The sequence below is a fragment of the Macaca mulatta genome, chromosome 2 (genome assembly GCF_049350105.2).
Source record: "Macaca mulatta isolate MMU2019108-1 chromosome 2, T2T-MMU8v2.0, whole genome shotgun sequence".
In the NCBI taxonomy this organism is placed as follows: Eukaryota; Metazoa; Chordata; class Mammalia; order Primates; family Cercopithecidae; genus Macaca; species Macaca mulatta.
The window spans coordinates 34,160,592-34,187,901 of record NC_133407.1 but is presented as its reverse complement, the minus strand read 5'-3'; the positions used below and the strand labels follow the sequence as shown (position 1 = coordinate 34,187,901).

Below are 27,310 nucleotides of genomic sequence, written 5' to 3'. Positions count from 1 at the left end.
TAGGACTACAGGCATATGCCAGCACATCCTGATTTTGTTTTTGGTAGAGATGGGGTCCTACTATGTTGCCCAGGCTGGTCTCAAACTCCTGGCCTCAAACAATCCTCCCATATCAGCCTCCCAAAGTGCTAAGAATACAGGAGTGAGCCACCATGCCTGGCCCCTGATTTATTTTTATCTATAGTCTTTAATCACATTTTAGTATATTATATATTTGTATTTATTGTCTATTTCCGTCCAAAGCCTCACTAGACTGTCCCCTCCCTGAGAACTGAGACTTTGTTTTGTTCACTGCCTGAAACAGTGCCTAACATTGTCAGCATTCTATCCATTGACCAAAGACTGAATGAAGACATTCACGCTGTAGATTACTTATAGTAAACACTACTTTCTAATTTTTACAGACTAAATGATTCTATTGCTTAAGCACTTGGCTGATAGAAACTGCATCTCTATTTTTTACTATAGGACCTGAAGAGATAGGTCTTCAAATCAAAGTGACCCCCTTCCTGCCTGAGGAACACAGCAAGACATCAAGGCTCTCCTGCCCCAGCAGTGCTATGGTCCAGACAGTTTATTAAGACATCAGCCTTGCTTGCCTGAGGCTAGTCCTTCTGCTACATCTGGAAAGAAAGGTGAAGCAAGCTTGCCCTTGGATCAGAAAAAAGGAAAAAGCAGGGTGAAAAAACTGTCCAACTGTACCTTAGAAGGGTAATTTCAAACCTTGGTTTCACCAACTAAGGTACAACCATCAACCTAAATGATAAACCCCGCCCTTGGCCATCTTCAGCAATTCCACATCTATCGGCTGCATTTTTTATTTAGAGACAGGCTTTCACCCAGGCTGGAATGCAATGGCGCGATCTAGGCTCACTGCAACCTCCGCATCCCAGGCTCAAACGATCCACCCACCTCAGCCTCCCAAGTAGCTGAGACTACAGGCATGCACCACTATGCCTGGCTAATTTTTTTTATTTTTGTAGAGACAGGGTTTCACTATAATGGCCAGGCTAGTCTCCACCTCCTGGGCTCAAGCGATCCACCTACCTCAGCCTCCCAAAATGCTGGGATTACAGGCATGAGCCATGGTTCCCCTCCACCATCAGGTAAGTCGAGATATCCTTCACTGGAAGAACCTCCACTCCCTGCAGTTCCTCTAGATTTATCATCTGCATCAGGACTTATGTCTCTTTTGCTCAGGCCTGCAGATTCATGAGGGGCTTCAAATGTTGACTTTCTTTTTTTTTTCTTTTTTTTTGAGACAAGGTCTGGCTCTGTCACCCAGGCCAGAATGGCACGAGCTCAGCTCACTGTAACCTCTGCCTCGCAAGCTTAATCCTTCCACCTCAGCCCCCAGAGTAGCTGGGACCACACCCAGCTAATTTTTGTATATTTTGTATACATGGGGTTTCGCCATGTTGCCCAGGCTGGTCTACAACCCCTGGATTCAACCGATCCACCAGCCTTGGCCTCCCAAAGTGCTGGGATTACAGGCATGCGCCACCCTGCCCGGACAAATGTTGACTCTTAATAAGAGCTCTAAACTGGGTTACAGCCTCTGTCCCTAAGATACACTGACAGCTTGGAAAGATGTTCACCACAACTTTAAATGTGTGTCCCATTTCTGGGCCACCCCAAGTCTAATACACTAGGAATTAAAATTTATAATAATCTTGTCAGTTGTGTAATCTTACATTGTATTGCATTTTGGTATGTTAATTTTTTATCAAATGTAAATATTTAAAGCATATCCCATTTTTGTTGTCCTGTGTTACACAGTCTTATAATTAAATAGGCCTCAAAAGAATGGAAGTGGCTCAGATCCTCTCAACTTCTAAGAGACCCTGATCTCTCTCATCCCATTGGCCCTTCTAATAGAGTTATTGGCATTCACATCCTATTTTCAGCCCAAATGTCAGTTCCTGAAGTACAAAGGCTGTGGCTGCTTCAGATGCTTGATGAATGACTGAAACTGCTCTCTGCCATTCTCATGGACACTGGAGAGTTAAGTTTGGTTAAATTCACGGCTTTTTCTTTTCAAAAAGAAAGAATACACATATACCTTTGTGTACACACAAGCTAGGAAACATAAAACTAATACATGGACAGCAAATAAAACCAGATCTAGCTCATGCCAGTTACAATGGTCTGTGAAGATAAAAAGATTTCTTCAGATTTACTTCTCAGCCAATTTGTGCTTTTCCTAGGGAGAAATTAAAAGTTTGTTAAATACCTATGTTTAGCCTTTTATTAATTTAGCCAGTGAAATTAAAGTACCGGTAGACTGTAATTAAATGAAGACATTTTGCACTTTGAATTAATGCTGCCATTGGAAATGTTGACATGTCTTAATAGTTGGTCTACATGTTACATTACCACCATCTACTGTTCATAATGGTCAATTTTTAAATAGTGACTTTTATTCTTATTTCCCTCAGTGAATCTTTTGTAAATTTAAATATCACATATACTTGTGACCACTAATTTCAATACGGGGCCCATGGTATCCAACATGGGTAGTATTTCCCAATTTGGGCTCCTTGGTACACTAATGCTAATAATAGTGTCCCGGGGGGTGGGGTAGGGGAGGGGAGAGGAGTTCGGTAGTGAAACATGTTTTGGAAATACTGCTTGCTACATCCAGGCTTAAAAAGTCACAATTTTACCCCAGCAAATTTAAGGATCTGAGGAGTTCTTCAGTAAAGAAACTGGTTCAATGTTGTGGTCCAAGCTTGTACAATCATGGAAATCTTTTTAGATATACCACCTATTAATATTTTTCAAGACATCAGAGTTTGGTGCTGTAGGGCTTAAGGTCAGAGGGTAGGAGCCTATTCCAAAAACTCATAGCTGCAAGTGTTTCATTCTATCAAATGTCAACAAGAAAACTAGACAATTTTACAACATAATTTCTGCTCATAACTTGCCACCAGGTTTACACTTTTCTTATGCTACCTTCAAGAAACATAGGATGGCAAGGTACCACTGTTGTCACTATCACTTCATAGCAGTTATTTCTAAAAGTGAAAAATCATTCCACCACTAGGCCTTAATAACAAGTTTACAGCAGTACTTCTCAAATGTTGCCAGCAAAACACCCCTGACAGTAAAGAAGGATAAATTCAAACCCCTGGAATGAGACTGCCAAAAACAGCACATTTCTGAAATCTTGTATTTTATCTTAAAAATTCATGCAAGAAATAATGGCATGTTTGTGAAATGACAAATGTTCAGGGTTATCCACTGCAGTGGTATTTTTAATAAGAAAAGATTTAATATAACCCAAATGCACATGAACAGGAAAATAGTTAAATAAATTATATTACAACCATACCATGGAACATACTATTGAGTTTAAAAAAAAAAAAAAGAATGGGGAAATGCTCTACACACTAACATGGAAATATCTCCAAGATATTGTGTCACATGAAAAAACCAAAACAAAAAAAAATCCCCCCCCCCAAAAAAAAACAGAAGTGTACAATATGCTAGCTTTTATCAGAAAGGGGAAAAATAAGAATCTGTATTCTTAAGTTGCTAATGTATGCATAAAGCAATTCTAAAAGGAACCAGAAGAAACTCTTAACAGTGGTTACCTTTCAGGGAAGAGGATGAGAACTCAGAAAAAGGGAGATAAGGATGAGGAGAAACTCAAAACTAGATCTTTTGATGTTTTTTGAGCCATGTGAATGCATAACCCATTAAAAATTAATTATAAAGTCAAAAATCATGCAAATGTTTTACTCTACTTCATAACATATTCAGATTTGTCTTAAGAGTTTAAGAAGCAGGGCATAGCTACTCTGGAGGCTGAGGAGGGAGGATCACTTGAGACCAGGAGTCTGAGACCAGGAGTTTAAGACCAGACTGGACAACACTGAGACTCTGTATCAAAAAAAATTGTTTTAATATATTTTTTAAAGGTTTTAAAAATTACCCATATATTTTCAGTATATAACAGTACATCTTAATCCATATTTAAACTCTGATTGGTAGGTTATCTGAGATATATAGGGTCTTGTGTGAAACATATGGGTTTAGGCTACTTAAAAGTTGCTTAAACATTTAGCCTTCATTCCATCTGGTAAACCAACATCAATAAAAAAAAAATCTGGAATCTCTACTAAAAAATACTTGTTCAACAGTTTGGGATTTTTATCTACAGGCTTGGGTATTTTAGACCTGGCAATATTAACCCCAGGAAGGGTCCCAGGACTCATGCTCAAAATTAGTACTAACTTATTTTGGAAGTAACTACAGAGAAAATGCCACAACACTGAAATGACAACCCAAAATGGGGAGTGTCACAGAGTTATGAGCACTGGTTGGGAGGCAAGAAACTTCAAAGGCAAACCTTCTGCTTTAAAATGTAATGTAACTGGAATTAAAACTCTCCAAGTATTTTCAAAATATTTTTTAAAGCTTGGTGATTATTTTTAAAATTAAGCAGTCTGGCTTAAGCCAAACAATTTTCTACTACATTTCCCAAATTTTAAAGAAGTAGGTTTCATTTGGTTATACTAATTTTTTTTTGGAGGCGGGTCTCACTCTGTCACCTAGGATGGGATGGATGCATTGGTGTAATTCTAGTTCACTGCAGCCTTAACCACCTCAGGCTACGGCAATCCTCCCACCTCAGCCTCCCGAGTAGCTGGGACAGACTACAGGCATGTGCCACCATGCCCACTAATTTTTTATCATTATTTGTAAAGACAGAGTCTCCCAGTGTTGCCCAGTCTGGTCTGGAATTTCTGGGTTCAAGTGATCCTCCTGCCTCAGTCTTCCAAATTGTTGGGATTATAGGCATGAGCCACCATGCCTGACCTTATTATACTTTCATAGAACTTTTAATAAAATGCTTTCTATATATGTGGAAAATATATGGCATTTTTATATGGTCTAATAAATAGATAAAATATAACTCAAATATAACTGATGAAACAAGCAAATGCAATATGATTAGTGTCAATAAAATGTACTAAAGGTTCCTGCATTTTATTCCAGAAAAGTTATTCTAGGTGTAAGTTTTATGTCCTTGTCTACCTCCTAAGAATGATTTAATAAACCAACAGTGTCAAAAAGTCTCCTACATTCTTTCAAATTGAAATTTTATTTCTAGGTATAAATGAGGCCAGAATTAAAAAGACAAACAGCATGAACAGATGAACCGTGCAGCACGACCAGCAGGGAGTCATTTGTTACTGCTTTCTTTGATTCCGATCCCGTCTCAGAAGGCTGTTCTCTGTGGAATCCCTTCAGAGAAACAAACAGGCAGTGGAGACCGCAAGGACTTAAAACTACTGCAATCTCCTGATGATCTGTTGGATATTCATAAGTGGCAAAATGATTCCACCTTTAGGTTTTATTTCAGTTGTAATAAAGAATTATGAATAATTGATCACTGGGTAATAAATTATTCAGGTAGGCACACAGTTTCCAAGGAATCCTGGAGTGAGTCTGGTTAATGGCAAAGCAGGAGCTTGAGGCAGCTGCTGAGGGGACACCCCCACATTAACCTCATGCTGCAGAGGCATGAGTCGTTAGTGCCTCTCAGTGTGGGCGTTTCAATAGAGGCCATATGAATGCCTTTTGAATTTTTTTATTTTTTGGACTGAAACACCTGTTTTATTTTCCCAATCTAAACAAAATTTCCTTGATGTTAAGTGTTGTCACAAGCAACAATTGTTTTTTTAAATTGTTTTTGTCAGTTATAACATGTAGTTAAAAGTATTCATAGATATATAGTTTAAAAAACAAAAAAAATCCTCAGATCTCTACTTTTAGAAAATGCAGTTTGAACAGTATCTGGCAAATTTGGAGGATCATGTATTATTGTTATAAATAAGGCAATATAGGAAATAAAAACACAAAACTGACATCTTGGTTCTGCATCAGTTTATCTGACAAACTCTTGAAATAGATAGTTTAATAGAAAATATACCTTTTACAACGTTGAGTAACATATATGGGCTAAAGTGGGCTTAACATGCCACTGATGGACACACAAATTAAGCCATTTGTGTGACATAAGTACATGTACCAATTAAAGAAATGACATATAATGTTTTAAATTGTCATCTAAAAGCAAGAAGAGTCCCAAAATAAATGATGTGTAGAGTGACGATAAAAGTGGGCTGTGTTAGGATAAAACTTTCATTCTTAAACTGCATACCAGTAGGACATATACCACCTAACTACTGCTGGTTCACAGGACTAGCAACCATCAATCGTCTCCTTGCTAATTGGTATAAAAACTGCACAGAAATATGTATCTGAAATTGGGTCTCTAAATTTGTCTCTAGATTCCACATAGAACATAATCATGCTGAGTCCATACCATGAGGTCGATTTGTTATTTTATATGGATTTATGCCCTTAATCTACATGGAATGTATAACCAGAGAAAATTTAAAATGTGTTTTAGAACCAAAATACTAAACTAACAAAACTTTTAGCTAACTACAGCCAAAAAACAATCATTGTTATTGTATGTACTATTAATTAGAAAACGCTATGCTAGTTCAAGCCTTAGGTTCAGGAAGTCAAAATGGACACCAAGTCCCCTGTAGGCAAAGCAAGTCAGCAGGCAGCTATCCTCCTTACAGTGCTTCAGTACACAGCTGCCAGCGTCTCAATGCAAGAGCTCAGAGGAGAAGCTGCAAGGTCAGGAGGGCTCTACTCCTCAGGCTGAAGTGACATGTAAATGATGCATCATTCCACTCAGAAGTTACTAGCCAGGACACACAAAAAAAGAAATGGTAGACAAGAGGCAGGACTAACTTGCAGCTCCCAATTGGACAGAGCAGTGCATGGAGACTCACATAGAGAACTTTTGCTCCAACAACTACCACAGGAACATACCAGGAAAGCCGAGAGGATCCACAGATCCTTTGAAGGAAGCGGATTGCTGCTGCAGGCACCTGGAGACAGCCAAAACACTGTGAGTGCCCAAAGTGTGAAAGAGGGATCGTCTGCCCCCAAACACACATCCTCACTGGGGAACCTGAAGGTCCAGATCACAGAAGAAGGATCTGACCTTACCTGGAGCTGAGACAAATTTAGAGAGCCAAGTGAAATACAGGTGTAGAAGCAGCAGCAGGAAGAGCCCTGTGGGCACTCTTGCTCCCCAGGGAAGCCGTTTCTGACTTTGTCTCACAGGGGTCCTTGGGGAGGGCTGCCAGAGGAACTGGGAAAAGACCACAGGGAGAAGGAAACTTCCAGCTGTACTTTGTAACCATTTTGACCAAACGCAATTTCCTGGACAGAACCTGGGGGAGCGGGTGAATAAGGAGTGCTAACACAGCACAGAAGCTGCGGCAGGTGCGGAAACAGAGAACCTGAAAGTCCTGCTTGCTTTCTCAGTGGGGAGGCTGGTAGCCTGGGGAAAGTTCCCAGCCCTGTTCACCCGCTGCCTGGAAATAAACTCAGTGCTATTGAGAGGGCATGGTAGAAGTAAGACTGGCCTTTTGGGATACGTGGAAACTGCATGAGGCCTTTAATTACCGGTTTTCTCCCACTTCCCTGGTGACCTTAATGACGCAGCAGAGGCAGCCATAATACCCCTGGAAACATAATCCCACTGGCCTGAAAACCACACCCACATACCCCACAGCAGCCACAGCAAGCCCCACCCCAGAAGAGTCTGAGCTGAGACACACCTAACCTTGCTCCAACCTGATGGTCTTTCTCTACCTGCCCTGGTAGCTGAAGACAAACGACATAATCTCCTGGGAGCTCTATGGCTCCGCCTACCACCTGATCCTTCCTATACTACCCCAGCTGATGCTCTCTTGAAAGCGCCACCTCCTGGCTGGAGGCCAACCAACACAAAACTAGCACACTAAAACTACAACCAAGGACTCTCACAGAGTCCACTTCACTCCCCTGCCACCTCCACTGCAGCAGGTGCTGGTATACATGGCTGAGAGACTGAAGATGGTTCACATCACAGGATGCTGTGCAGACACTCCACACTAGCAGTCCAGAGCCCAGTAGCTCTGCTGGGTGGTTAGATCCAGAAGACAAATAACCACTGCAGTTCAGCTCTCAGGAAACCACATCCCTAGGGGAAAGGAGAGAGCACCATATCAAGGGAGCACCCCCATGAGACAAAAGAATCTGAATGGCAGCCTTTGAGCCCCAGATCATTTCTCTGACATAGTCTACTCAAAGGAGAAGGAACCAGAAAAACAATCCTGGTAACATGAGAAAACAAGTTAACACCCCCAAAAGATCACACTAACTCATCAGAAATGGATCTGAACCAAGAAGAAATTTCTGAATTGCCAGAAAAAGAATTCAGGAGGTCAATTATTAAGCTAATCAAGAAAGCACCAGAGAAAGGTGAAGTCTAACTTAATGAAATCAAAAAAATGATACAAGATATGAAAAGAAGAAACTTCGGTGGAATAGAATACATAAAAAGCGATAACTTCTGGAAATGAAGGACACACTTAGAGACGTGCAAAATGCACTGAAAAGTCTCAGCAATAGAATCAACAAGTAGAGGAAAAAACTTCAGACCTTGAAAACAAGACTTTCAAATTAATCCAATCTGAAAAAGACAAAGAAAAAAGAATTTTTAAATAAAGCCTCCAAGAGGTTTGAGACTATGCTAAACAACCAAACCAAAGAATAACTGGTTTTTCCAAGAAAGAAGAGAAATCTAGAAGTTTAGAAAACACACTTGAGAGAATAATCAAGGAAAACTTCCCTAGCCTTGCTAGAGATCTAGGCATCCAAATACGAGAAGCTCAAAGAACACCTGGGTAATTCATTGCAAAAAGATCATTGCCTAGGCACACACTCATCGGGTTGTCTCAAGTCAAGATGAAGGAAACTATCTTAAGAGCTGTGAGAAATACCTAATGTAAATGACAAGATGATGGGTGCAGCAAACCAACATGGCAAATGTATATTTATGTAACAAACGTGCATGTTGTGCACATGTACCCTAGAACTTAAAGTATAATTAAGAGAAAAAAAGAATCACTCTATTGGAAACCAGATATATATTCTGATTAAGGGAGGGAAAAAAGAGCTGTGAGGCAAAAGCATCAAGTAACCTATGAAGGAAAACCTATCATATTAACAGCAGATTTCTCAGCAGACACCCTACAAGCTAGACAGGACTGGGACCCTATCTTTAGCCTCCTAAAACAAAATTATTATCAGCCAGGAATTTTGTATTCAGCGAAACTAAGCTTCTTAAGCGAAAAAAAAAATAGTCTTTTTCAAACAAACAAATACTGAGAGAATTCACCACTACCAAGCCAGCACTATAAGAACTGCTAAAAGGAGTTCTATATCTTGAAAACACATTTTCACAATACATCAAAATAGAACCTCGTTAAAGCATAAATCTCACAGGACCGATAAAACAAAAACAATGAAAAAATAAAAAGGTATTCAGGCAACAAACAGCACAATGAATAGAATAATATGTATCTCAATACTAATGTTGAATGTAAATAACATAAATGCTCTACTTAAAAGATACAGAATGGCAGAATGAAAAAGAATTCACCAACCATCTGCTGTTCTCAGGAGACTTACCTCACACATAAGGACTCATGTAAACTTAAGGTAAAGCGGTGGGAAAAGATATTCCATGCAAATGGACACCAAAAGCAATGAGTAGCTATTCTTATATCAGACAAAACAAACCTTAAAACAACAGCAGTTTAAAAAGACAAAGAGGGACATTATACAATTATTTAAAAAAAAAAAAAAAAACTTGTCTAAAAGGAAAATATCACACTCCTAAATATATATGCACCCAACACTGGAGCTTCCAAATTTACAAAACAATTACTACTAGACCTGAGAAATGAGATAGACAGCAACACAATAATAGTGGGGGATTTCAACACTCCACTGACAGCAACAGACAGGTCAGCAAGATAAAAACTTAATAAAGCCACATGACGTACTACCCAACAACTATGGAATATACATTCTATGCATAAGCACCTGTAACATTCATTCTCCAGGACAGGCCATATGATAAGCCATAGAACAAGTCTTAATAAATTTTAAAAAATTGAAATTATATCAAGTACTCTCTCAGATCACAGTGGAATACAATTGAAAATCCACTCCAAAAGGAACTCTCAAAACCATGGAAATACATTGAAATTAAATAACCTGCTCCTGAATGAGCATTGGGTCAACAATAAAATCAAGATGGAAATTTAAAAATTATTTGAATTGAACTATAATAGTGACAAAACCTATCAAAACCTCAGAGATACAGCAAAGGCAGTGGTAGAGGAAAATTCATAGACTTAAATGCCCACATCAAAAAGTCTAAAAGGGCACAAATAGACAATTGTCGATTTTAGATCTTTCCCGTTTTCTCCTGCGGGCATTTAGTGCTATAAATTTCCCTCTAAACACTGCCCTAGCTATGTCCCAGAGATTCTGGTATGCTGTATCTTTGTTCTCATTGGTTTCAAAGAACTTATTTCTGCCTTAATTTGTTATTTACTCAGTAGTCATTCAGGAGCAGGTTGTTCAGTTTCCACCTAATAGAGTGGTTTTTAGTGAGTTTCTTAGTCCTGAGTTCGAATTTGATTGCACTGTGGTCTAAGAGAGCATTTGTTATTATTTCTGTTCTTTTGCATTTGCTGAGGAGTGTTTTACTTCCAATTATGTTGTCAAATTTAGAATAAGTGCTATGTGGTGCTGAGAAAAATGTATATTCTGTTGATTTGGGGTGGAGAGTTCTACAGATGTCTATTAGGTCCACTTGGTCCAGAAATGAGTTCAAGTCCTGAATATCCTTGTTAATTTTCTGTCTTGTTGATCTGTCTAATATTGACAGTGGGGCATCAAAGCCTCCCACAATTATTGTGTGGGATTCTAAGTCCCTTGGTAGGTCTCTAATAACTTGCTTTATGAATCTGGGTGCTCCTATATTGGGTGCATATATACCTAGGATAGTTATCTCTTCTCGTTGCATTGATTCCTTTACCATTATGTAATGCCCCTCTTTGCCTTTTCTAATCTTTGTTGGTTTAAAGTCTGTTTTATCTGAGACTAGGATTGTAACCCCCTGCTTTTTTTTTTTCTTTCCTTTTGCTTGGTAAATATTTCTCCATCCCTTTGTTTTGAGCCTATGTTTGTCTTTGCACATGAGATAGGTCTCCTGAATACAGCACACCAGTGGGTCCTGACTCTATCCAGTTTGCCAGTCTGTGCCTTTTAATTGGGGCATTTAGCCCATTTACATTTGAGGTTAATATTGTTATGTGTGAATTTGATCCTGCCATCATGATGCTAGCTGGTTATTTTGTTCATTCATTGATGTAGTTTCTTCATAGTGTTGATGGTCTTTACATTTCGGTTTGTTTTTGCAGTGGCTGGTACTGGTTTCTCCTTTCCATATTTAGTGCTTCTTTCAGGAGCTCTTGTAAGGCAAAATCCCTCCATATTTGCTTGACTGTAAAAGGTTTCATTTCTCCTTCCCTTATGAAGCTTAGTTTGGCTGGATATGAAATTCTGGGTTGAAAATTCTTTTCTTTAAGAATGTTGAATATTGGCCCCCACTCTCTTCCGGCTTATAGGGTTTCTGCAGAGAGGTCTGTTGTTAGTCTGATGGGCTTCCCTTTCTGGGTAACCCAACCTTTCTCTCTGGCTGCCCTTCACATTTTTTCCTTCATTTCAACCTTGGTGAATCTGATGATTATGTGTCTTGGGGTTGGTCTTCTTGAATAGTATCTTTGTGGTGTTCTCTGTACTTCCTGAATTTGAATGTCGGCCTGCCTTGCTAGGTTGGGGAAGTTCTCCTGGATAATATCCTGAAGTGCGTATTCCAACTTGGTTCCATTCTCCCCATCTCTTTCAGGGACACCAATCAAATGTAGATTTGGTCTTTCCACATAGTCCCATATTTCTTGGAGGCTTTGTTTGTTCCTTTTCATTCTTTTTTCTCTAATCTTGTCTTCACACTTTATTTCATTAAGTTGATCTTCAATCACTGATATCCTTTCTTCCGCTTGACTGATTCGACTATTGATACTTGTGTATGCTTCCTTCACGAAGTTCTCACACTGTGTTTTTCAGCTCCATCAGGTCATTTATGTTCTTCTCTAAACTGGTTATTCTAGTTAGCAATTCCCCTAATCTTTTATCAAGGTTCTTAGCTTCTTTGCATTGGGTTAGAACATGCTCCTTTAGCTCGGAGGAGTCTGTTATTATCCACCTTCTGAAGCCTACTTCTGTCAATTCATCAAACTCATTCTCTGTCCAGTTGTGTTCCCTTGCTGGCAAGGAGTTGTGATCCTTTGGAGGAGAAGTGGCATTCTGGTTTTTGGAATTTTTCAGCCTTTCTGTACTGTTTTTCCCTCATCTTCGTGGATTTGCCTACCTTTGGTCTTTGCTGTTGGTGACCTCTGGATGAAGTTTTTGCATGGTCATCCTTTTTGTTGATGCTATTGCTTTCTGTTTGTTAGTTTTCCTTCTAACAGGTCCCTCTTCTGCAGGTCTCCTGGTAATTTCTGGGGGTCATTCCAGACCCTGTTTGCCTGGGTGTCACCAGTGGAGGCTGCAGAACAGCAAAGATTGCTGCCTGTTCCCTCCTCTGGAAGCTTCATCCCAGAGTGGCACCTGCCAGATGCCAGCCGGAGCTCTCCTGTATGAGATGTCTGTCGACCCCTGCTGGGAGGTGTCTCCCCATCAGGAGTCATGGGGGTCAGGGACCAACTTGAGGAGACAGTCTGTCCCTTAGCAGAGCTCAAACACTGTGCTGGGAGATCCACTGCTCTCTTCAGAGCCGGCAGGCAGGAACATTTAAGTCTGCTGAAGCTACACCCACAGTTGCCCCTTCCCCTAGGTGCTCAGTCCCAGAGAGATGGGAGTTTTATTTATAAGCCCCTGACTGAGGCTCCTGCCTTTCCTTCAGAGATGCCCTGCCCAGAGAGGAAGAATCTAGAGAGACAGTCTGGCTACAGTGGCTTTGTGGCGTTGCAGTGGGATCCACCCAGTTCGAACTTTCCTGGCAGCTTTGTTTACACTGTGAGGGGAAAACCACCTACTCAAGCCTCAGTAATGGTGAACACCCCTCCCCCTACCAAGCTCAAGCATCCCAGGTCGACTTCAGACTGCTGTGCTGGCTGCGAGAATTTCAAGCCAGTGGATCTTAGCTTGCTGGGTTCTGTGGGGGTGGGATCCGCTGAGCAAGACCTCTTGGCTCGCTGGCTTCAGCCCCCTTTCCAGGGGAGTGAACAGTTTCATCACGCTGGCGTTCCAGGCACCACTGGGATATGGAAAACAAAACAAAACAAAACAAAACAAACCCTGCAGCTAGCTTGGTGTCTGCCCAAACAGCTGCCCAGTTTTGTGCTTGAAACCCAGGGCCTTTGTGGTGTAGGCACCCGACGGAATCTCCTGGTCTGCGGGTTGTGAAGACGGTGGGAGAGACTGAGCTGGAATGCACTGTTCCTCATGGCACAATCCCTCACAGCTTCCCTTGGCTAGGGGAGGAAGGTCCCCGACCCCTTGCACTTCCCGGGTGAGGCAACAGCCCACCCTCCTTCTGCTCACCCTCCGTGGGCTGCACCCACTGTCTAACCAGTCCCAGTGAGATGAACCAGGTACCTCAGTTGGAAATGCAGAAGTCTTCTACACTGATCTCACTGGGAGACGCAGACCAGAGCTGTTGTTATTCAGCCATCTTGCCCTGGAATCACCTTTTGAATTCTTATAAAGTAGAAGTCTCCACTGAGTACTTCCAAGTACTCAATACTGAGTTCCTGTCCAAGTACAGTTATGAAATATTGAGCCCTTGCCTCTTCATCCATCATAACAGGCTATTATTACCAGCTGAACACAACTTTTGCTGCTGAAACTAGTGTTGAACTAAAAAACGGTCAAATTAAAAAATGCATACACAGATACACACCCTAAACACACACATACACACACATGCACGAGTATATATTTATGTATGTATACACACACACAAACACATACAGTGTTTTCATGGTTATGTGAGCTAGCAAAATAATGCCAAAATAAGCTTTATCTGGGGGAAATTATCTACTGTTGTCAGTTTTCAAAACCTTTTGAATATGTACTTACTCTCTGTAAGTTCAATAGTCAACTGCTTTAAAGCTTACTTAAAATGCAATTTCAGATATATGTCAGGTCCAATTCATATGGAACACGCAAATGTTTTTTTTTTAAGTAATGTTAAACTGCCTTGCAACTCACATCTGTCATTAATCCTTCCTGTAATTTTGATTACTAAAGCAATTCTAAAAATAATAGAAACTACTCATTAGAGCTCAGTAATCTTTGCACCAAAATGTCTTTGAAATAGCAATATAAATTAAAAGCAGCTGATCACCAAATAGCAAATCCAATATCGTAAAAAGTGGATTGGCTGATATTATCCCCAAACTCACAGTGTATGCATTTGTATGAGCCTTATGAGATGAAAGACATAAGAAAAGAAGGAAGAGAGGAAATGTAGGGCTGTTGGGCCACAAATCTTCCTTGAATCTCCCCTGAAGGAAAGCAGCCATTGCTAAGTGATTAGATTTTAAAGGGTTTCTCAAAATTCAAACTAATAGGGAGGTGGAAACATCAACCAAAGTTTAATTAAAATGCATGTGGGAGAGACTGAGAAAATTGACACCCAAACACATTCTAATCAAAAATTCAATATTCCAAATTTTCCACTCTTAGAAAGTTGGAAACCTAGGACAATATTATCAACTACATTTTGAACTTCCTTCTTCACTTGCCCAATAAAGGTACCAAAAACAAAGCCTATAATTTTTCTCTGAGCTAAAAACAATAAAACTGGCTGGTATGAACCCAAGATTAAAAAGCAATACTCGGCTGAAACTGTCAAGTTTCATAATGATTATCATCAGTAACTGCAAATTCAGCCAGTTAAAAATCTTAAGGGTTTTCATATATCATGGTACAGGGTTTTTGCTTTTTCTAAACACAATTATTAAGGTACAATTGACATATAACACACTGCACATATTTTAAGTGTATAATTTGCCAAATTTTGATATATTTGTATACCCATGAGACATGACACCATCTCTACAATCATGATAATGAGCATATCCATCACCCCCATATGTTTCATCAGGCTCAGGGTTTGCTTTCTTAATAACTAAAACTTTGGGTGTTTTTTTTTTCCAAATAACTACCCAAATAAATACAGCACTACTATACTAATAAGTATGTTCTATAGCATGTCAAAGGTTCATAATTATTCATTCATGAGTAGCAGGTACTAGGGCTTATAAGAGTATCGGAGAAATAAAAAGTGTTCTCGTTAAACTATGGAATGGAAATTCAATTTCACAGCATTTTAAAGCAATAAAGGTCACACAATATTAACTGCTTATTTTTGATACTACATAACGTTATTTATACAATGCACAATTAGTGGAGTAAACTAACTACTTTTAGAACTCTGGTGCCAACAACGTTTATTTCCCACATAGATATACAAATTACTCTTAATTAAATTTACAAATTACTCTTTCCAAAAACCAAGCTTAGGAATAACTGACCAAGAACTATGAGTAACATGAGGGTTGTTTTTCTCTCAGGTTGACTTGTGAGTCATGCACATCACTCAAAGTGCACTATTTAAACATGGATGTCATGGCAACTAAACTTTTTTCCCCAGGAAAATCAGTTGAAGAGTAATAAATTGATCCAGAAACTAATTTAAACTTGAGGAATTTCCCCCTTCTCATTTCTTTTAAATTTAAGTCATGTAAGTATCTCATTTCAAGTTACTTAAAGGTAGATGATACCACAACTAAAATTTTCAGTTCAAAATAGGTATAAAGTTGGGTGCTGGCCAAAATTGCCCATATTACTCTTAAGAGATATTCATGCATCAAAAAGGAACCAGATCAGTTTAGAAGGAAAGGACTGAGCAAAACAGATGCCTCCCTCAACTGATCCAGTTAAAGTAAGCAGTGGTAAAAGGGAACTGCCTGCTGCCTGCCAGGAAGAGAGCAGGGCTGCTGGATGCACCAAAAGTTGTTGGGGGAAAAATTCTCCCAAAAAGGCTGCTTGTGTAGAAACAACAGCAAGAAGGGCTAGTTACAGATTATACTTGAGGGTGTCGTGCTTGTTTTGGGGTCAGGAAATTAGTTAGTTGACTGAATATTCTAATATTCACCAATCATTAAAAACTCTGGATTTGGTTATTGAGGTTCCTCTGGACTGTATTAAAAATCAGCTCACTTTTTATTATAATACATCTCAATGAAAAAAGCCCTTTTAGGTGAAGGAAAAAAACCCCAAGGTAGACTACAGCCATCAAATTTTGCTATTGCATTTTTTACACTCATTCTAAAATACTTCATTTATTGAATAATGAGATACAATAACTTAATAGGCTTAACACACAAATCTTGCACTTTAAAAATTTTAGGAAGTCAACAATGACTATGTAAAGGGATCAGCATATCCAATTACATTTATTATTATTATTATTATTTACTAGAATAGCTTAGATATTCCCCCGTTTCATACATTTAAATGAAGAATGCTATTCCATATTTCATGGGATATCATTCAGTGTTAGCCAAACCGTCAGCTTCCCTACACTCATAGCCACCAGAACAACATATGGGAAGAACAGAGTGGAATGATAAATTTAAATAAGTCTGAAAATCTAACAAGTATACTATTGTAATTTGAATATACTTTTACTGCTGACACTAATACAGCTGTAATATTTTAAATCACTTTTGTTTTCTTTCAAACAACAGTAATGTAAGAAAAAAGAATTCTTTTTAAGAAGAAATTTTGAGTATTGTTGCCTTCTTCCTAATTGTTGTCTTCTTCCTAAATGTTTCTTTGCAATTCAGTCTTAAAAGGAGGCTTTTTTGGTCCCTGCCCAAGCCAAAAAGAAACTGAGGGTTTCCCTGAAGCCTACTCGTCCTAAAATATTTTATTAGTCATCTTTGATCTGTAAATATTAAAAACCAGATATAAAGAACATGGTTTCTTTTATGCTAACACATGCAGCAAAGCAGCCTCAGGAAAGTCATTTGCCTCAGAATACTGACTTCATTACCATGATTGAAACGAATCAAAGTAACTATGTGCCCTTGCATTTTCTTCTCCCCGTATCCATTCCATCTCCCAAACTCTAAATGTAACGCAGCCAGAAGCTCAGAGGCTTGACCTTATTGTGTGCAGAGAACTGGCAAAGCACAAAGTGAAGTTCAAATGTACTCTTTCTATATTTACTTAGAGGAACCTAAGCACAAGATTCTAAGAATCTGAACTGTTTTAAAAGAGATTTTAATATGCTTTCATGTTATACTTTCTCTTAAAAGATAAGCAGGAAGATATTTTTTAAACTGTGAGAAACTGAAAGAAACTGTGTTTTGAAGTCTGGCAGGGCAAAATAGAAAGAAATCATTAGTTTCCTCCAAATTGTTTTCATAACTCTCCACTGTGTAAACCACTGAATCCTATTAAATTAACTCAGCCCACTCAATAAACCCACTCTCCCTTCACAGACAGCCACTAGAGAGAACCCCTACACATAATATAGAAATAGTAGCTTTAATAAGAATACATAGATTGAGCTCAAAGTTGAACTCATTAAATCTATTGATGTTTTGCTTAAAATGACTCAAAACTGAAAGTAAAGATATGTTAAAATGATTAAATAAATCAGACAGAAATATCCACAAGTAGGTATTAGTAGGTGCAATGTATAAACATTAGCTTTGCTAAAGGCTATCAGCTATTAAATGGCAGAAATTACAGTCACAATCTGAATAACTGAAAGCGTATTTTTAATATTACAAAAACCCACACATTTTAGTAGGAATTATTATTCATGCTGGGCACGGTGGCTCACGCCTGTAATCTCAGCACTTTGGGAGGTCGAGGCAGGTAGATCATGAGGTTGGGATCACGAGACCAGCCTGGCCAAGATGGTGAAACCTCATCTCTACTAAAAATACAAAAATTAGCTGGATGTGGTGGTGCGTGCCTGTAATCCCAGCTATGTGGGAGGCTGAGGCAGGAGAATTGCTTGGACCCGGGAGGTGGAGGTTGCAGTGAGCTGAGATCACGCCACTGCACTCCAGTCTGGCAACACAGCAAGACTCTGTCTCAAAAAAAAAAAAAAAAAAAAAAAAAAGAAGTTATTTTACTCTAATTACTACCAAGAAAGTGTAGCTATAACTCACAACTGACCCAAAAAGTGATTCCATTGAACGACACAGAATGCCTGTCACTTCTCAGTGACCGAAGCTTGGTTCCTTAGTTTTTCAGTTATGCTACTGACAGGAAGAAAATGCTGAAACAGTTGTCACATCAAATTGCGGAGGACGCTAAAAGGCACAATAGTCTTCTACTTTAAAGAAGGTACCAGAATCTAGATATCCAACAAGAGGCAGTTAAATGACATGAAAGCCATAGACTACTATGCAGGCATTAAAAATGATGCTTTTAAAGAGTATTTACTAACATGGGAAAATGCTTACATTTTCGTGCTTTAAAAAAGCATGAGATCGTATAAACACGGAACCCTATTCCATTTTAGTGCCTTTCACACTGAACACAACTGTGCTCCCATCCCTTTGCCTAGTACAAGGATCCTCAAAACACAGTCCTCTGAGAAGTAGTAACAACTGTTAGAAATGCAAATTGTCAGGCCCCGCCCACCAGATCTGCTGAATCAGAAACCTCTGGTGTAAAGGGAGCCCAGCAATCTGTTTTAATAAGCTCTCCAGACAATTCTGATGCCAATAAATTGTGAAAAACACTGGCTACTTCTTAGTAATTCTTCGGATTTCAGCTGACAGTTCTCAGGGAAGTCTTGCTTCACCAAACCTCCCATCCTGCAAGCATAGATGAGTTTATCGTACCTCACAAGAACCAAGATTTTTCTTTCACAAGCTATTGCAGCTATAATCATTTACGATTATGGAAGCAGAGTTTTTACCTCCAGACCAGATATTTCAAGTCTAGTGACACATATGAATCACCTGGAAGTTCTCAAAAATCCTTGGCCATACCCCAGGCCAAACAGAATTCACTGGAGTATGACTCAAGCATCTGTACTTTTTAAATACTGTGATTCCACCGTTTGGTCAAGGTTAAGAACCACGGTACCAGACTCAAGCTCCAGATGACCAGTAAACGGTGACCAGTATTTGTTGAATGAATATGTGGGGTTTGTTTTGTTTCAGTCTTACCTATGATACAAAATTCCAAATGCACAGAAAGGATTCAGTAAAAAGTGAAGTCTCCTTCTCTTCCTGTCTCCCATCTCTGAGGCAATGACTGGGACCAATGTCATGTTTCCTTACAAGACTGAATATTTGTCAATGCATACAGAAAAGACCACAAGTTGGAGGCAGGATTATAGATTATTTTACTGCTTCTTTATGCACACCTGAACTTTTTGTAAAACGTATACACATTCCTTTCAATATTGGGAAAGGAGGTACCCTAAGAATAATTGTATGGGTATGCATCCAGAGCTATTTAGTAGATAAACACTGGGTCTCAGGGCTCCCACAGCAACAGCCACTTAGAATGTACATACAGCTGCTGTTCCATTTTGTCAAGTTCAAAGAAGAGACCCTTTACCTGGTTTAAGCGAGTAATTGCCCAATTATTCTGCCTGCTTATTTTGGTTATATTTTCACTTCTGATTAGATATACAGCTTCTCCAGAACATCTACCAGAAAATGGTGGGAGGGCGCACAAAAGGAGGAGGTACTGTTCATCCCAGGAACCAGATTAATAAGTGGCATCATGGTTTATAGACCTACCTTGTCTTGATTTAGTTAGTATAAGCTCCTCTCCAAGACTGACCATCTCTGGGTATATGAATATGAAAAGCTGAGGCCTGGACCCCAGGGTGGTGACTCAACTATTGTTCAGTCCTTTAAAGACCCTGGGCCCTTTTGACTCCATGCCAGTTGGTGATTCTATCTCAATACAGTAATTTGGAATAGGGCTGCAGGTCTGAGATTTCTGTAAGTAGAAACTGGAGTAGGGAGAGCTTTACAACAATGGACCCAGACTGTTTTGGCTTTGGGGATTTTTTTCAATTATCTTTTTCTTACTTTCTACCTCCCTTACTCTTATGGTCTAAGACCACTCCCCTCTGTTAGTATGACTCATTCTAGCATCAACTCTTGGCCCCCTCTCCTTCATTTTGTTTCCATAGCTGGGTGGAAAATCAGCTTGCTAGGACTTCTAAAAATCTGCTTTAATATGAACCCAAGAGCTCTCTGAGGAGGCAAGAGCTTGGACTTGAGGGACTTTTTTTTAAGGACTTGTAGGCCTTTTCCTATTTAATTCCTGATCATCATCTTAGGCAGACATATGAGATAGAGGGGGGAAAAATGCCTTCTGTAGAGATAGAACATTTCCATGTTTACCATTTTTCCCATATTTAGGCAAAGACCAAGGTGTAGGATCACAGTTAAGGGGAAAAATGTTTGGATATGTACATGGATAGGACCAAGGGGGAAAATACTCATAAATTAGATAGTACATAGAAACAAGTAAGATAATTACCATATTCAGCTAGGAAGGGAGTTAGGCAGTGGCCACTCCAACATCTCCAAGTGCAACCTGCCACACAGATATTTAAGCATTGTCTTGTGCTGTATACTAGTTGTTTTGTGTGTACTGATTTAGTCTTCCAGACTGGAAGCACCTGAGGGCCAGGCCTTATCGCCTACTGCCTCAGTTTCCTCTCTCGTGCTGAGTCCAAAGCAAAGGTTTAATATTTAAATTGTATTAAATACTTAATAGTTGACAGATTAAAACAGACTATAGCAGAAAACCAGCTCTGCATAGTAAGATCACTGTATCTTAAATGCGATAAATTTTTAAAAAATCATTATCACAAACATTCTATGCCAATAAGATGAATGTTGAAATTCATTGCAGCTGTGGCCATGATTAATTACAAGTTTAATCACGTATTTTAGGGTAAACCTATTTCCTTAACATCTCTTTTCTATTAAATTACATGCACTATGCTAATGTTAAGGGCCAAAATAGTTTCTTGGCTGATCAAATCTTTTGGGTTTGATTTTTTGAAAAGATACTTTGACAACTTAACAAAACTACAAAATAAAATGAATAAGAACTAGCACAATCTTTTTAGGACTATGACAACATAATTAGACCAGAGTGTCTATAATTATGAAAGAAAATATTCTCAAATATTGTTTTATGACTTTCACGATGCATAATAAAGGAAAAACCTCTATCCCATTCACTACGCATTTTAACAGTTTAATTTCATTCTACTGTTATAATGAAAAAAGGGATGCCCAACATTTATGCCAGAAAGAAAACTCTACAAACATGCATCAAGCAAGTGAAATGTCTGTAGCTTTTATTTTAATCTCACAGCTAATTCAGAAAGTCAATAAAAATGTAAAGGAATATGGTATTTACATTGTAAATTACAGGTCATCCCATATGCAAAATGTCAATGGTGGAGTGATGCCCCCAGGTGGCAAAATGATGAATTGCAATACTTTGATTGAAAAGTACTATGTACATATAGCTCTTCCATTTTGTCAAGTTCTGATTAAATCTAGAAACGTATATAAGGAATCTGTACTTCATAGGAACTAGTCATAAGTCCTACAAACTTATGGTCTACCCAAGTCACTCCTTTAACACTGATACCAAGGGAGAGTCTGATACCTTCCTCATGAGCTCAAAAAGTTAAGGGTGTATCTGCAAAACAAAAAGGGAAGTCATACCTATTCTGATGTGTTGAAGAAATAGCATTCATACCATTATAAAAATCTCTAAAAAGTATTCACCTTCTAGCCACCTCTCACATTAACCAATTCCCTATGTCTAGCATGTAAACCATAATTTAAAACCATATCTAGTCAAATTGCTTGGACAATGAGTAGTGCTATAATGTGCTTTGCTCACAAATGATTCAGTATCAACACTAAAAAAAAAAAACAAAAAAAAAAAAACGAGTTTAGTTTCCTGCCTCCATACATGCATTAAACATAACAATCACTGATGAGTTGATATCTTAGCTAAAAGGTTCACATTTTGAGAACAAATTTATTTTGGACAGCCACAGAGATATAAAAGACGACAACAGAATTGTTACAATCTCAAGAAAAATCATTGAATAAGTTTTTTAAATTACATTCCTGGTTTCAGATTGGTTTATTTGGGAAATTTTTCTCATTTAAAAGTAATCCAAAAAAAACTTCCATTTATTAGAAGTTTCCAATTGCAGTCATTGGGTGGTAATTAGCTAAAGTTTTGTTAGGCTTCCTTTAATCATTCCTTTAACATGGATTGTTTATAATTAAGGTGAATCTGTGCTGCTTTTGAGGGATAACTATGAGCGACGCAATGTGATATCTAAATCTTACATAAATAGGCAGATATCGTACTATTATTATAGTCCTATGAGGTATTATACCCATTTTAAAGATGAGAAAACCAAAGCTCAGATTAGGAATGTGCAGAATCTAGACTTCACATTAAGAACAGGCCTGGCTTTACTCCTTCTTTACATCCAGAGCTGGTATTTTAACAATGACACCACACTGCTCTGTTTCTATTATAGCATTCTAGAACTTTGTGAGTAGTCACATTCACACTTTTTTCTGATTTTAGCAAATAATTCTAAAAGCAATTGTCTACAAGGTTGGCAGGCAGTGGAGAGGTGTGATGCAGCTGTATGCAAGACACAGTGAGGAGAGGCAGGAATGTGGCTAACTGGAGAATACAGAATTTGTCTAAAGGAGTAGCTGCTACCTAGCCTCAGCAGCCCATTGTGGCTACACACGAACTGATGTTAGCAAGCGTTACCAAATCTTTTTTTTTTTTTTTTTTCCAGAGAAGACAAAATGCTCAATTTATATGAGCTGCTCATTTAAAAATACTAACTACTGGCCAGGGACGGTGGCTCATGCCTGTAATCTCAGCACTTTGGGAGGCCAAGGTGAGAGGATCACCTGAGGTCAACAGTTCAAGACCAGCCTGGCCAACATGGTGAAACCCTGTCTCTACTAAAAATACAAAAATTAGCCGAGTGTGGTGGTGCACTCCTGTAATCCCAGCTACTTGGGTGGTTGAGGTGGGAGAATCACTTGAACCTGGGAGGTGGAGGTTGCAGTGAACCAAGATCATGCCACTGCACTCCAGCCTGGGCGACAGAGTGAGACTCTGTCTCAAAAAACAAAACAAAACAAAACAAAAAAACTGACTAATTTACTAAAAAGAAACACTACCCAGACCAAATAAAAGACATCTGAAAGCCACATGTGGCCAGTATGCAATATGTTTTAGATTCTGATGATGAAAGATTCCTTTCCCAGAGATTCTGGATGAGACCTTCTGGTGCCAAATGATTTTTGTCCGTTATCCGCACTATTGGATTCATTCCACAAACACAGACTCTGTCTGCCATCTTCAGCTCTGGTCATACTTTTTTAAGACTGGTTCAGGTACAAGAAAAATCACTAACAAATCACTTACCAACCAACCAGCCCCAGCCCCCTTTCTTCTCTCTCGTTCTCTTTCTCTCTCTCTTCCCCCAACTACAAATACACTCTCTCCACTCACTCATTATCTCAAGTCTAAAGGTTTCAAGTTTGATCTTCATACATCTTATTTTACATCCTTTTAATCAACTTTTTAGTCCTCCTGTGAATTATCTTAAAATTTTTCATATTCCTCATTAGTTGAAGAAATTAAAATTGGATATGATCCTATAGTGTAGTTTTTAGAAGTATTGGGTCTGGTTTAGGTCTTACTCTCAATGTTTCCATAAAGGTTCTCTAATAATTGTCAGAAATTTATCATTCTATTCTAAATGGCTAGAAGAGCACCTCTAGGATTAAAGGAAAAAAATCCTTTTCAGTAGGAATCATAATGCATGTTCTAAGGACATCAGAAAAATGCCAGCTCTTTTATCATCCCTCATGTAGAAATTAACTAAAAACTATAAATTCTAGATAATTAAAGCTTTTAAAAATTCTGGACAGAGACCATTTAAAAGGTTGAGTTTCAAAACAAAGTAGTAACATCACTAACATTTACCTTTACAATTCCTATAACCTATGAGGATGTAGAAAAGTGTTTATTTTAAATCCACTCTGAAATATCCAATAGGCAAAAGCTGGAAGAACTTAGAGTAGCCTTAAAACCTCAGAAGAAAACAATAAACTATGGGATGAAAATGTGGTCTTCTGGGGTTAAGGGCTGATATCTTGGATCATTCTCCCTTCTGCTTTCTGTTCCTCCTGCGTTTCTGATAGGCAAGTTTCTTACCCTAACTTCAGTTCCAACTTACTTTCCACTGCAGGAAATTAAAAAAACTTTACACCAAAAATGGAGGTTTATCTGCAAGGGAGGTACTATCTAAAGTTTTTAAGAGTTTTTCTCTATTATCAAAGTGTATAGGGTCCGATTATAATCAACAGAGACGAGGTGAGAAGGCGGTCATCAACATAAGCTAATTTTAAATGGGAGTGTCCATTTGGTTTAAGTATTTAATCTGACGGCTTTCTGATTACGGAATTTGAAAATCTCCGCCATAGAAAGCCCAAAGAAAATTAATACTGTACTTTCTTCGGTATACCCTATTCATCTCAAATGTTAATAACTGTTCATTTGTATTTTGTAATATTTCTGAAAATAGTCATGATGAACAATTCTTATTTTCTCATTCAAGAAGTTCCAATCAAGTTAAGTGGAAGCAATATTGTCACTGAGACTGTGGCATGCCCAAACATCTTATTTTCACATAATCTTTCCCATTTCTAGCTCCCTTCTTGAGGTCATTTGGATATTATATTCACCTGCTGAAATGTCTTTAAACCTAATATGAAAGACTAATTAGGGAGCTTACCTATATTCATGAAATACTTGGTTTGGTATAAAGAGCAAAGTGGACATTGCTCCATGCTCTTTTTTTTTTTTTTTTTTCCTACAGTCTTGCTCTGTTGCCCAGGCTGGAGTGCAGTGGCATGATCTCGGCTCACTGCAACCTCTGCCTTCTGAGTTTAAGCAATTCTTGTGCCTCAGCCTCCCGAGTAGCTGAGATTACAGGCATGTACCACCCTGCCTGGCTAATTTTTGTATTTTTAGTAGAGACAGGGTTTTGCCATATTGGCCAGGTTGATCTTGAACTCCTGGCCTCAAGTGATTTGCCCGCCTTGGCCTCCCAAAGTGCTGGGATTACAGGCATGAGCCACCATACCTGGCCTCCTTCATGTTCTTAATCAGCTAAGACCTGCAAACAAAAAGCAGCCTACTCAAGATTCATACAAAGTATTTTTACTTACAATTCCTCTCCTCGTTTGGCTTTCTTGTCTGAAACCAGATAGACAGTTCCAAAACTTCCACTGCCAAGTTTCTGTTGAAGCACATATCTTCTTGCAATCAAGGTCTTTGGATAAGTGGAAATGGCTGTTGATCCACTCACACACTTAGCTGCCTCTTGGAATTTCAGCATTGCTCCAAACAACAGAGAACTGGTTCATTCATTTATAGAAACTTAACATTCGAGTCTCCTAAGAAATGGTCAAATTCATCCAAACAGTGTTGGTCAATTCCTTAAAGATGAAAAATTCAAAGATCAGGTCTAAAGGATGCTAAACGATCTCTAACAAAAAGTATAAGTGCAGTGATTATCTGCACCTTGATCAGCAGACTGAATGACACCATATTGGTTAACGACTTGAAAGAAAAATGTTAAAAGGTACAAATACCACAAATTCCAGTAGAAGGCAATCCTTCACAGGAAGAGCCTCCCTTTGTACATTGAAATTTGGCAGAACTGAACTGGAGCCAACTTTCCACAAATATCTGGGATGGACATCTGTTTTACAATCAACAATCTCTTCATTTAAGATTTATACTCCCCACCTACTTATAAAAGACTCCAAATACAAGAACATTATCACTTCCTTAAATCTATATATCTGCATCAACCTTTTTGTAATGCCCTCTTCCCACCTTATGTTTACTTTGGTTTACAAAGAGAGAGTTAGGATTAAACAAGGAATTAGCAGGTGCTGTTTTCTTTAGATTTTTTTTTTCTGTAGATGTTAAACCACAGTTTTTGCATTTATTAGAACAGATGCAAAGAGAGATAAGGATTCAGAGAGAATTTTTTCCCATGCTCAGCAAATTCTAGTTTCTAAAGTTCCTATTGTACACATTGTGTATAATCTCTCTGGATTAAAAACAGGAAGAGTTAACAAATTCAATTCAAACCTAAAATTGCATTTAATGTCAGTGGAATATAAATGTTACACATGTATCTGTAATTCTTCAGGGAGCTATGAGATGTGACAGTTATGAAAGGCAAGACTGTTTAGGCTGGGCGCGGTGGCTCACGCCTGTAATCCCAGCATTTTGGGAGGCTGAGGCGGGCAGATCACGAGGTCAGGAGATCGAGACCATCCTGGCTAACACAGTGAAAGCCATCTCTACTAAAACTACAAAAAAATTAGCCGGGCGTGGTGGCAGGTCTATAGACCCAGCTACTCGGGAAGCTGAGGCAGGAGAATGGCGTAAACCCAGGAGGCAGAGCTTGCAGCGAGCCCAGATCTCTCCACTGCACTGCAGCCTGGGCGACCGAGCGAGATTCCATCTCAACAACAAAAAAAAAAAAAAAAAAAGAAAGAAAGAAAAAAAAGAAAGGCAGGACTGTTTCATATGAGTAGGTACAAAGTAAAATCATTTTTATTCCATCAGAATGTTAAATGTTTTGTTAGTTATCAAGAAAAGTGTGCTTTTGTTTTAAATCTATATAGAAATAACCTTTTAAATTGAAAACTGCTTATACCTTGAAGCTAGGTTTTCATATTCAACAATTCCAAAGCTATGAGACAAAAACGTAGTTTTTAAGGATGGTCAATGGGCCTTACGTGATGGTGTCCGTCAACCACAAAAACTACTAGGGCAATTAACCACAAAAATCTCAAAACAGAACGTAAGTAAATGCCCATTTACAACATTTTCCTTCTTAAAATGTATTAACCAGTTAAGTTGTACCTGATACCAATGAGATTAGTTGCCAGCTTTTTTTTTCCCTTCCAAAGACATGTTAGTAAAATCTGCTGAAAAAAACAACTAGAGAGCAGGCCTCTAAATGCACCTTTCGTTTTTACTTCCCCTTCACTGTCATAAAAGTGATGCCGTTTGGCCATACTAAGTTGTTCAAATAAATATATGGACTTACAGCCTTTCCAACCGAAAAGGGTCCTTCAGGTCACTCAGTAATTCTCCTTAAAGATGAGATTAAGGTTCCCTTTAGGGAAGGACAGAA

The 27,310-nt window shown here is 38.7% G+C and overlaps 1 protein-coding gene across 28 annotated transcripts in view; it reads right to left on the bottom strand.

The window, feature by feature from the left end:
- The window catches only part of NEK11 (NIMA related kinase 11), a 310,863-nt gene that overhangs the window by 282,479 nt on the left and 1,074 nt on the right, over positions 1 to 27,310 (bottom strand). For 14 of the 28 annotated variants that reach the window (XM_077991454.1, XM_077991457.1, XM_077991458.1 and 11 more), the window contains exons 2-3: positions 27,224 to 27,292; positions 25,320 to 25,589 (exon numbers count right to left, since the gene is read on the bottom strand). In XM_077991454.1, the coding sequence (XP_077847580.1) occupies positions 25,320 to 25,489 (170 nt within the window). In that variant the 5' untranslated portion in view covers positions 25,490 to 25,589; positions 27,224 to 27,292. The remainder of the gene's footprint in view (positions 1 to 25,319; positions 25,590 to 27,223; positions 27,293 to 27,310) is intronic. The other 14 variants (XM_028843689.2, XM_028843694.2, XM_028843692.2 and 11 more) reach the window with 1 other exon arrangement.